At 39.2% G+C, this 12,593-nt stretch overlaps 1 protein-coding gene across 6 annotated transcripts in view; it reads left to right on the forward strand.

The window, feature by feature from the left end:
- FNDC3A (fibronectin type III domain containing 3A) overlaps window positions 1-12,593 on the forward strand; it is a 118,716-nt gene that overhangs the window by 91,364 nt on the left and 14,759 nt on the right. For all 6 annotated transcript variants that reach the window (XM_080351683.1, XM_080351681.1, XM_080351684.1 and 3 more), the window contains 4 exons: window positions 3,684-3,858; window positions 4,473-4,559; window positions 10,442-10,580; window positions 12,277-12,345. In XM_080351683.1, coding sequence (XP_080207809.1) covers window positions 3,684-3,858; window positions 4,473-4,559; window positions 10,442-10,580; window positions 12,277-12,345 — 470 coding nt within the window. The remainder of the gene's footprint in view (window positions 1-3,683; window positions 3,859-4,472; window positions 4,560-10,441; window positions 10,581-12,276; window positions 12,346-12,593) is intronic.

Genomic DNA, 12,593 nt, shown 5'->3' on the forward strand with positions numbered 1-12,593 from the left:
GTCTTCTGTCCAGCTGGAATATATTGGAATATAGAATAATTCATTTGGAATCACAGAATCACAGAATGGTTGGGGTTGGAAGGGACCTCTGTAGATCATCTAGTCCAAGGGTGTCAAACTCATTTTCACGCTGAGCGGGGGGGGGTGAAAATGAGTTTGACACCTCAATATAGTCTAAGCCACCTGCTAAAGCGGGTTTACATAGAGTAGATCACACACGAAAGGGACCTACAGTGATCATCTAGTCCAACTGCATAGTTAATCACAGTATGTGGCTGGATTGTTTGGTTTACAGTTTACTTGTGTTCAGTGAACCACTGGACCCTGCTTGAGCACAGGAGGTTAGACAAGATGACCTGCAGAAATCCCTTCCAACCTCAGCTATTCTTTGTTCCCAGCATAATGCATTTTGTCCAGGCATGATATGGCTACATACTACAACCACTAGGTATGTGCGTACTTGCCATAGAAACGCTACAAATCTCAGCCCCTCTTAGAAGCAGATAGTGCAGCTACTTCTCCCAGACTCAGCCTCATTTCCTGAACAGCCTGCTCAGACATTTGTACACAATGCCCCTAGAATGAGGAATACAAGCATGGCACAGACAACCCGGCTGCTCTCATGTGAAATCAGCCCAGGCTGTGCTGGCTTTTAGCTTCAGTCTTTGTAGACCTACACTGAAGTTGTTACCTTGGACGTGTTTTCTTCTGCTCATACTTGTAATAGGCTTTTGTGTCTGATGTAATAAACACTTCTACTAAAATTCTGGGGATCATGCTAAAAGATAAGCGAGTCAGCCGAAGTGCTACAATGGAATAGTTGAAATGGTCCAGTCCTCGTGCTGCTGTTGTGCTGAGCAGAGGGCACCTCCTGCCACACTCGCTGCTGCACTTGGGTCCAGGGAGGTTCAACATGGGGCTAGCTCTAAGGTAGCTCCTGAAGCTGGTGTAGCAAGTTTCCAGGGCTTACCAGCTCTCCTTAAATTTAGAGTTTTAGTGATGAACAGCATAAAGAGGTGTCAGTAACTCTGTTGGAACATGAAGTCTGGCAGAACCCATCCTGCTACCTGTAGGTGTATCTGTATTGTGCTCTCTGCTGCCATGTCCCATTGCCCAGGCATGTCCCTTTATCTAAGGTGTCTGTTAGTCTCCTGTTACCCTGTGAAATGGACAGAATATGATATTACCATATCGCTGAATCCTTTTGAAGTTCTAGAGCTTCTGAATGCTTAGGATATGTGGTTCTTAATTGCTACTTTTCAGAATTCATAGAGCAGCATACTGTATTTAGAATTTTTTGAATAAATGACCTGTGACTTCAGTAGATATATGAGTAAGAACTTGAAAAAAAACTGATAAGTAACAGTTTCTCAGGTTATGCTTATGCTTCTGTGTGCAGTAGTTCTTAGGGATGTTTCTTGGTCTTCAGGCAAAGCAGTAAAGCTGTCTGATAATCTCGCTACCAGGGCTTGTCATCTCTAGAGAAGACTGGCAGTGTCCACACTACCTAGTAGCACTTGAACCTTGAGGTCCTATGTGGCATAAAAGCAGGACTTCTCTACCCATCAGCCTAAAATTGCTATTTTGCTTTTTTCTTTTTTTTTAATTTAGTGTTTGAAATATGAGCATCGTGCAGCAGCTCACCAGAGTGGTGTTTTTATAGCATGAAATAGAGGATGTGTGTGTGTGTGTCCTTCAGCTGGCATGAGGAGGTACTTGAGGGAGCAACACCTGCTTGGACAGTGTTAAAGGATGGTGTAAAGCGTAGGTAGTGCGAATGCATTGCATATAGTGCAATATAGACATAGTTCCTATGATTGGGCCACTATCAGAGAACACTGTAGTGGGCTAGAAAGACTTTCAGTGTGTTCTGACACAGTCTTTATCATGTTACTGCCTTCTGCAGCTTGTTTCTAGAATTAATTCTTCTCTGAGTTGCTCCCAGACTTTGTCTCGATGAGATTTGGTTAGAACTGTTAAATAAAATAGACAGGGAGTGAGCTGGCAGTTAAGCGGGGCCCAGTGCTCAGGTTGTCTTCCTATTGCCCTTTTACCTCGGAGTGCAAATGCCTCATCCAGGAACACCTGCACATATTACAGATGCCTGCAGTGTAAGCTGGTAGAAGGCACTGATCAGTTAAGTACCCTTCTTAAACAAATCATGCCAAATAGATTTTTAAATCAATATCTCATAGCCTTGTAAAGATGCACTTTATTGTCTTTATGATATTATTTAATTAAGATGTCTCTTGAAATAATATTTATCAGGGTAGAGTCCCTGACTATTCCTTATGAAGAATGTTGAGAACGTTAGGCGTCTGGAGACAGAATTTTGTCTAAATGATTTTATCAACAGGAACAGATATTTTATCTTTGAGTTACTCATATTTCTAAGTTTAATTCTAACCACACATGAAACAGTGGCTAAAAAAAACCTGGAAAAATAAAATCTATTTGAAAGATAGATAGCATTACTGTACTTTCTAAGAGAACTGTTTAAGAGTCATTCAAATGTGAGTATCACTGAACTCTCTTAGTTGATTTCAGTGTATTTTGGAGTGATTCAGTCGAGTAAAGAGATGAAATCGTTTTAAGGTGTGGGGTTTTTTACCATATATCTCCTTGTAAGGTGACTTCTTCAATAATCTGTTGTGAATAAAGCTAGTATTTGTCTAGCCTCTTTGCAGGCTTTCTATTATAACGTAGGCTGTGTGAGAGAGATGTCTTTATGTTGAGATTTTTCAGAAGTCAGGTTCTGACACATGAGATATTTAGCTGATACTGTTGCTTAAGCCATACAGAGAATTTTGTTTTCAGGGCTTCCTGATGTTCACTAAGGTAGTGCCTAGCTCTTAGATTTATGTTAGTTTTATACAGTAAAAAAACTAGCTCGTAAGCCTGTGTTTCTTCAGTTCTGATGTAGAAGCAGTAAATATCCAAATAAATGCCAGCTGAGAACAGGTGGGTGTTTTTTAGAATCTAGCTGGATACATGTCAGACCATCTGTGAAAGCATAGTACCTGTTTACTGACTTCTGCATCCCTCTGTTTCACAGTAGTTCTTTTCTTGTGACTTTTTGTATTTTCACTTCAAGGCGTATCTAAGCATCATCAGATAAGGTTAACAGTTGTGTTAGGAGACTGGCTGGCGTACACTGTGCTTCATTTGTTCTGCAATAAGACTTCCATATTGGCAGCTCTTAAAGTAACTTAACATTAAATGAGGCTATTATTCTATTATTTTCTGAATCACTAGAGAAACTAGTACTTCACTGGATACTTGAAGCATATAATTGCTGCCTGGGAAGCAACATTTTTTTGAGGTCTTCCCATATATGCTTTTATGTCTTCATGTTTTCATTTTGAATAGGAAGGACACTGTGGTATTAGTACACTAGTGCATATAGAGCTCTATTGTTTTAGAACAATATAATATGAAAAAGCAAAATGTTTTCATTAGCAAAACATTGTAATTATATCATACAAAGGAATCTTTCAGTGTTAACCTTGTTCAAATGTTTTGTTACTGACAGACTCATGGGCAAGTCATCTGCATGTACCACCTTGCAATTCCAGTTGCACACATGTCCAAGAAGCTGTCATAGCTGTGTTTAGTAAGAATTATATTTTTCTAGGTATTCTTTATTGTGTCTAGTTAGTTTACATACTGTCTATTTTAAACAGTGATTTTAGTGAAGAAGTCCTGTATCATACCTCAGGCACTGCCCCAACAACACCAGCAAGTCCTTTGCTGATGAATGCTGGAGTTACTTGGTTATCCCTACAGTGGACAAAACCCTCAGGAACACCATCAGATGAAGGAATCTCATATATATTAGAGATGGAGGATGAAAACTCAGTAAGTTTACAATACTTATTCTCAGTAAAAAAAGAGACTATAATGTTTGATACATCATTGTGTTAAGTGTAACTGTTTACTTTTGATAGAATAGTCTACAAAGAACTATGTTTTCTGAAATTAAGCTAATGACTTGTCATTACTGTGACCAAGCCACACAGCTTTCTCCTTTTTATTGTGACAGTAATTGTTATTAGTATGATTAAGCCCCAGTCCTACAAAGACTTTTAACTATCTGAAAGTTAAACCTTGCAAGAGCTGGATCAAAGTAATTGCATCATGAATTGTGGTCCCCCTAGGTGTCATTTCAGCCTCATTACCTTTGGTTTAAAATTAGTCTCGTTCTACCCTTTGAAGATCTTAGGTATAATTTCTATTGACATTGTATATGTTTTTCTTTACTGTTCTTTTCCCCTCTTCTGATTGGAGAATGGTTAATTAATTTTCCCCTCTCGAGAGAAAATATCTTGTGTTTACAGAATGAAGTTACACTTAGTACTTTGTCAGAGGAGCATAACAGTTACAGTCTGAAACCATAGTTTATTTGTATGAAGTATGTTACATGGTCTGGTTTGCAAATATAATGTTTCAAACAATCCTGTTTAATTCTGCAGGGATATGGTTTCAAGCCAAAATATGATGGTGACGATCTTACCTACACAGTGAAGAATTTGAGACGTAGTACAAAATATAAATTTAGGGTAAGATTTTTTCATCTATTTGGGTTGTGGGTTTTTTGCACCAGAGTATTAATAGCTTGAGATTGACTCAGAAGTAGGGAGGGCCCTTTTTTAAGGAAAACAAAATTTGATGCCAATTTCTTACAGTTTTAATCTATTAAAACTATCAGCTGAACACCTTCTTCATTGATCAGCTCTGCAGAAGGAATAAGAACCTCCTTCTGCAGGAGCATAACGTAGTTGCAGGTATCTTGAAATTCCACTTTGTAAGTCAATGTTCTTAACAGCTGGGGTTTTTTTATTTGGCTTCTGTGTTGCATATAAATGGGTAATATTACTTAGTGTAGCTATAGGGTTCTTTGATAGACTCAAAGCACATTGGGATAAGGAGCAGCTTTGATCAAAAAACATTTATCAATGCCAGTACAGAACTGAACCCAAGTTAGTAAATCATTCATATTACCGTGTGCTGAGCCCATTCTAATAAGTATTCAGTGCTGAACTTGTTAGCTCAGGATGGAGTCTGGCTTAACAGTGGGTTAACAATGAGCTTTTTGGCTGTGGTTAAAGGCAAAAAAGCAGCATACTGGCTATGGAAAGGTGGCCAAATAGCCATCAAGGACTACAAGAACCTTGCTAGGACATACAGACATGTGGTCAGGAAGACGGAGGATCAGCTAGAACTGAAATTGGCCAAAGATGTCAAGAACAACAAGAAGAGGTTCTTCAGATACGTGAGCAGTAAGCAGAAGTGCAAGGAAGACATACCTAGGCCCATTGCTTAAGCAGGGCAGAGAAACAAGTTATTAATAACATCAATAAGGCAGAGGTTCTCAGTATCTTCTTAGCCTCTGTCTTGACCGGCATAGCTAGACCCCAGATCGCAGGATCCAGTAGCTATGCCAAGGCATCTATCAACACACCAGCAGCAGAGGAAGGGCTGGGCTGTGGCCTCTTGAGAGCGCTCAGCCCACTTTGACTGGTTGACCAGGGCAGAATCCACTCCAGGATGTTAAGAGAAGTGGCTGATATTGTTACGAGGCCACTCTCTTTAATATTTGAAAAATGATGGAGATGAGGGGATATCCCTGATGACTGGAAGAGGACAAATACCATGCCCATCTACAAGAAGGGCCCAAAAGGGGACCCAGGAAACTGCAGGCCCATTAGTCTTACTTCAGTCCCTGGGAAAGTAATAGAATGAGTCATTCCAGAAACTGTTACAAGCCAAATGAAGCAGGGGATTGGGAAAGCCGAAACAGATTTACCAAGGGCAAATCAGGCCTGACTAATCTAACTGCCTTCTACAACCAAGTAACACTTTGAGATGACCTGGGGAGAGCAGTGGATTGTGTTTACCTGGAGTTCTGCAAAGCATTTGACGCTGTTTCCTACAGCCACCTCCTGGACAAACTGGCAAGACAGAGACTGGCTGGGCAGATTAATAGAAAACTGGGCAACAGGCCACACTCAAGAGGGTGGTGATCAATGGTTTTTACTCAGGCTGGCAGGCTGTCACAATTAGTGTCTCCTAGTGGTCATTATGGGACCCCACACTGTTCATCTTCACAAGCAATCTAGACAATGGGATTGAAAGCATCCTCACCACATTTGCTGGTAACGCCAAACTGAGTGATGAGGTGGACATGTCAGAAGGGAGACCTATCTTACAGAGAGACCTGGACAGGCTGGAAGATAAGACTAGCAAGAACAGTATGAAGTTTAACAAAGACAAGTCAGAGTAACCGTAGAGCCCAGTACAGGCTGGGATTTGTATGGCTGGGGAGCAGTCTTGCTGAGAGGAATCTGGGAATCCTGGTGGACAGCAAGTGGAACATGAGTCAGGAGTGCACCACTGCAGCAACCAAGGCATGCCTGATCATGGACTGCATCCACAGGGATGTTACTAGCAGAGGTAAGAGATGTCATCACCCCACTCTACTGAGCACTTGTCGGGCCACACCTGGAATACTGTGTCCAGTTTTGGTCCCCACTATTCAAAAAAAGCACAGACACACTGGAGGGGGTCCAAAGGAGGGCCGTGAAGGTGGTTGAAGGGCTGGAGAACCTGCCCTGTAAGGAAAGACTGAAGTCTTTTCTCCTTGGAGAAGAGAAGGCTTAAGGGGGAACCAGTTTTCGAATACTTAAAGAGCACCTACAAAGAGGAATGAGGCTCTGATTTCACAGGGAGCCACATGGAGAGGACAAGGGGCAATGGGTACAAGTTGCACCGGTTTCATCTTTATGTAAGAAATAAATTCTTTAGAGTGAGAACAATCGATCATTGGAACAACCTCCCCAGGGATGTGGTGGAGTCCCAGTCACTGGGTGCTTTCAAGGCACAACTGGACAGGGTGCTAGATGATCTCATCTAGGCTCCCTTTTCCCTGAAGGGTTCGACCAGGTTGTCTTTCAGGTCCCTTCCAACCTGGGCTGTTCTGTGTTCTAAGCTGTTCTTGAACAGTTGCATGATTTTCAAATCAAAGCTAAAAACATGAAGCAGAGTCAGAATGATCTTATCTTGGTCTACAAGGGAAAATGTTGATAGCTATTATATTGCATACACCTAGAATACCATGTAATATGGAGGAATTATGAACTGCTGAAGAACAGCATCTCTGTGCGATATGAAAGGTGGCAGTTTAGGGGTTGGTTGCTTTGTTTTGAGTTTACCCTAAAATGTATCAGTAATCCTTTTCAAGTGATAGCAGATATTTTGCACTCTTGAATACAATTACTTTCTTAAGCACAAAAAGGCTATGGTAGGTATTAGTCTTATAGTATTTGGATTTTTCTACATAACTTAATAGTTAAATAATTTAAAATATGTAGTGTATTCCAAGGACTGTACCAAGCTAGGACTGTTACAGCCACACATGAACTTAAACTAAAGAACAGCCAATTACCTTGGAACTAAATTTTGCAGCATTTGGTTGTAGTTTTCCTTTGAAAGTAAATCTACATGTTAATCATACACATTACTAGTGAATATATAGTTAACTTAAATATCCTAAGTTTGGCGTTTAAAAAAAAAAATCAATGCTTATACCCTGTTTTTCTTAATGAAACACTAAACAGAAATCTTTGTTCACCCATTCAGAGAGCATAAAGGAGAAACAAATGTTGTCTTAACCAGGTCATTAATTTTTATTATACAGGAGAAAGACTTAATTAGTAGTAATATTCCTTAAGGCTTTCGAAAGAAGCTTTATAACCATTGGAAACGTTATTATAATACGTAAATGCTAACTGTGCCTGTTTAACTTCATTTGTAAGGGCATAAAGACAACCAGATGATTGTTAATCTTGTAAACTGTATCGGGAGACTTAGTGTCTGTGAGACATGTTAGCTCACCTTGCCTTTTCTCAGTCTAAAGTTGCTGCTGTCATTTTGATTCTGCTCATTTTTAAAACAAATATAAAAGCCAAACCCCCTTTTTTAAGGTTGTTTATTTTTTTGCTGTGAATAAATAGGAATATGTAGCAAAGTATCTGCAGACACAATCAGAAAGCAAAAAATAGTGACAATTTGTTTTCCTAGAATCACAGAAAAGTCTGGGTTGGAAGGGGTGTTTGGGGATCATCTGGGTCAAATTTGTGTAGAAAGCAGGGCCTTAGGTTAGGCAATTCACCTCTGTCCCAGCCCTGTCAACCTGAGGATTCAGTATTTCCAGCAAGGGAGATTCCACCACTTCCCTGGGCAGCCTGTTTTCGTAGTGTTTAATTTATTATATGCAGCCAGAAAGTTCCCTAACACACTTACACCCGTTGTCTCATCCTGTCATCACAGATCCTTGTGAAAAGAGGATCTTAATCTCTTTTCTAAGTACCTTTTGGGTATTAGAAGACTGTGATTAGAATCCACACACCCCCTATGAAACTTCTTTTTTCTAGGCAAAGTAAACCCAAGTTCTTTAACCTTTCTTCCTGTGTCAGGTTCTCCAACCCTCTAATCATGCTGGCCCTCTTCTGGACTCTCTCCGGTTTCTCAATGTCTCTCTTGGGATGCGAGACCCAGACTGGGTACAGTGTTCCAGCCCAAAAAGTGCTGAGTAAACTGGCACAAGCATATCCATTGTTCTGCTGACTAAATTCTTGCTAATGCAGCCCATGAAACAATATGCCTTTGCTACTCCAGGGTGCTTTGCTGATTTGTTGCGCTTGTTTTCCACCAGGACCCCAAGGTCCTTCTCAACAGAGCTGAAAAAAGAAAAGCCAGCTAACCAGTCAGACCTCACCTGTGCTGCTGCTGGGATGATTCCATCCCAGGTGCAAGACTTTACATTTACCTTTGTCAAAAGTTACACAGCTCTTGTTGCTGCAACCTTCCAGCCTGTCAGTCTGTCTGTGCGTATCTCTGCATGTCTCTCTCTGCTCCTAGTTTGGTGTCATATGCAAACGTGGGGAGGGTGCATTCACTCCCGTCACCAAGATCACTTCTGAAGGTATCAAGTAGTATCTAACATTGTATTGACTTCTGAGGAAATCCAATCATGAGCAGCTGCCAATTTGCCTCTGAACTATTAACCACCCCACTTTGAGCCTGGTGTTGTACCAAGTTTTCCATACCCATCTTGGGGTCCATCTGTCCTGTCTGCATCTTAGCAGCTTGTCTGCATGGATGTTGGGGGAGACCATGTCAAACTAAAATTGGGGTAGATGGTGTCCACAGCTCTCCCCGCATCTATTGAGCAAGTTGTTTCATCGTAGAAGGCACTCAGGTTGGTTGAACATGACTTAACCTTGATAAATCTAATCACCTTCTTGCTCTTTGTGTGCCTGTAAATAACTTCCAGTTACACCTTTTGCCATGATTTCCCTTGGGATTGAAGAGTTTATATCACCTTTGCTGGTTTTAATACAACTTACCTATATAAGCAGTTCTTTATCTCTGAATGTATATCCTTAAGAGAAGAAGTAGTAACACGAGGGCGCTACATAATTAATCCAAATTATTCAGGTTTTTCCAGCAGTTGGGTAAAGCATCATTTTTTGCTTGTTATTTAATTACATGAAAATACCATTACCTCAACAGCAAAGGAATTGCAATTGAAATTATAATACTTCCAGGTTCCTTCAGTGAAAATTTTAAAATTGCCTCTTTGCTGTGTGTCTTTTTCATCATCTGTTGTTTCCATGTTTTTTATAAAAGATTTTCTCATGCATATATTTTGTTATCAGTAAATGGCACAACTCCAATTAAAAAGAGCAGTTCTTAGACTGGTTTTAAAAAACAAATGTTCAGATCCTTGACTTGAAATAAAGTGGCTTGTGCTATATTGAGCACCCACAGATTCCATTTGTGTCACTGAGATTTGCATGTCCTGATTGCCTTTTACAGTCAGGCAACATTTAAGTAGCTGCCTGACTTTATGCACCAGTGTTTAAAATTTGGGGGATATGGAAGGCTATTTGATTTGTGAATTCACCATTACGGGGAGAGGGGGGGGTGCTAAATGGCTTTTTTTACCTGGTAACTTGCAGGAATTTTTAATTTCAGTATAGTGATTGTCTAACTATGGGACAATTAAAATGTAAAATGAAGGTATATCATAGCTTTAGTTCTTTAGTTATAATTTATTGTGTAGCTATCTAAGCATACATATAAATTAATTTGACATTACTATTAACAGTGAATAGCATACCACTAGCCAGCGCGTTTATTCTGTTTATAATATTTTTTATGTATTTACAGGTCATTGCCTATAAATCAGAAGGGAAAAGCAGTTCAAGTGGGACAGTAGAATACCACTAGCCAGCACGTTTGTTCTGTTTGTAATATTTTTTTACATGTTTATAGGTCATTGCCTATAACTCAGAAGAGAAAAGCAGTTCAAGTGACACAGTAGAATACCACTAGCCAGCGTATTTTTTTTGTTTATAATATTTTAATATATTTACAGGTCATTGCCTATAACTCAGAAGGGAAAAGCAGTCCAAGTGAGACAGTGGAATACATTACTTGTCCAGACAAGCCTGGAGCACCTTCAAAACCCACAGTGAAAGGAAAAATTCACGCACAGAGTTTTAAAATAACCTGGGGTAAGATTGTTGTCCAGCTCTGTTTAGAGTATGTTCTCTATATTTTCTGTATACATAAATGTATTTTATATCTATATATGTATTTTTATATAGAAAGCCAGATTTTACTTCAGTAACACTTCAGTCAGCCGAGCCATTATGATCCATTTTCATGGAACTAAGACAAAAAATATTGATTCAAAATACTTAGAGTGGCAGTATAATAGTGTAATTATGTGGGAAGATAATATACAAATTGTAATAGGGACTGTTATTGCAGAGGACTACAATAATTAAAAAACCAGTAGTGTTAATTTGTGTACCAAGAAGTTTTAGTTCTCTGTCACAAAAAGTAGATGCCACAAAATTCTGGGTTTTTAATCAAAATACAAGATCCAAGTTCAGCCTGTCTCTTCAAAGTGTTTGGGTTTGATAGTTGAATGTTTTTATTCACTAAGGATCTTAAGAAACTTTTCCTTAGGCCCATTTGTTTTACCCTTATGCTGTGAAACAGAAGGTGAAAAAGTACTGTGTGATGCAGTAGTTTAGCAGAAAACAACGGTTAAAAGTTTATTTATTGTCACAGGTAATTAAATTTAGTACCTATTTCTGTTTAAGAGTGTATTTAATTATTTTGCCTTAATAATAAGAAAGCTACTTTCAGAGTATAAGTAAGACTCAGCAAGTCCAGGCTTGCACCTTTTCAGAGTGTTTTGCTACATTGGAGCCTGATGCTTCATCTTTTATGGATGATACGCAATGTATGAAATTATTAGAAATACCTAATTTGTAAATTCTAGAATTTCTATTTATTTATAAAACTTTTAATAGTCATTATTTTGAACAGTAATGCTCTCCTTTTCTTTTCATGAGTGATAATTAATGTGATTTTATTTTTCATTTGGAGTAATTTGTTACCTTCAAAGCAAAAAAGTGCTGTGTAGTGAGTCTCATTTATTTATTTATTTATCATTTATTTATCACCATTTGCACATACATAATATAATCTTGTGGCAGCACTGCCCTTCTGTATTAAAGTATCATGCTGTCTTCATATCTGTCCGTAATATTGGTTTGCCACAAGATCTTAATTCTGCTGTTCTCTAAGTCAGCTCTGAGAGAGTAGCAGGATTATATGTCAAAGACAGGTCTGTAGGTTCATATCTTGTACATTAATATTGTACCAGGGAGGATAGTGCACTTAATTTCTAGTGGTGTATCAAAAATTCAAGAGGTTAAGTTTTCAGTACAGAGCTCATGACTTCTGTTCTCTCTCAAAGTATGTAGGTTTTTGAAATGCTGTCCTTAGATTATTTTGAAATGTCTTATTTGCAAATCAGTGTGATAATCTTTTCCTATCTACAGTCCAAGTTACAGGACCATTGGGATCTATGTCCCTGAAGCCATAACCAGACAGCCTTTCATGGCACTTCAGAGTAGCTGTGTAGCTGAAATGTTTGCGGTGGCACCTCCCAGGTGCCCTTTTCACTTGTCACTCTTCATCTGCACACTACAGTAGGGCTGTGATCCAGCAGCCTCACACAGTGGACGATTTAAATGCTTAGCTGCTGTCCTAAGCCAGGATGCTGTGGCTACCTGTCTAAATACTCACCCATCTCCAGTTGGCTGTTGATTTTTCCTTTTGTAAATTCTCCTCAAAAGCTACAAAAATGTTTAGTTTGCCTCGCTCACTTGGAATATTGCTATTTTTTTATAGATCCACCAAAAGACAATGGAGGAGCAGCAATAAATACATATGTTGTGGAAATTTCTGAAGGCTTAAGTGGTAAGTATTAGGAGCATATGTTGGCATTCAGCTATGTTCTCTTGTGTGCGTGTGTGCCTGTGGGAAGAACAAAATGTGTATGATGATAAGGAAAGTTGTTGCAAAGGACTGCCATTTAAAAATAAGGATGTTGATGCTTGTAGTACAAGAAGTTCTTTTCCTCTGGCTTAGAAAAAAGATGCCACAACACTTGTCAAAACAGATGCTTCATGTTCAACCTATCACTTTGGTGTATTCTTTTCTGGAAA

Source organism: Nesoenas mayeri, assembly GCF_963082525.1.
Source record: "Nesoenas mayeri genome assembly, chromosome: 1".
Taxonomy (NCBI): Eukaryota; Metazoa; Chordata; class Aves; order Columbiformes; family Columbidae; genus Nesoenas; species Nesoenas mayeri.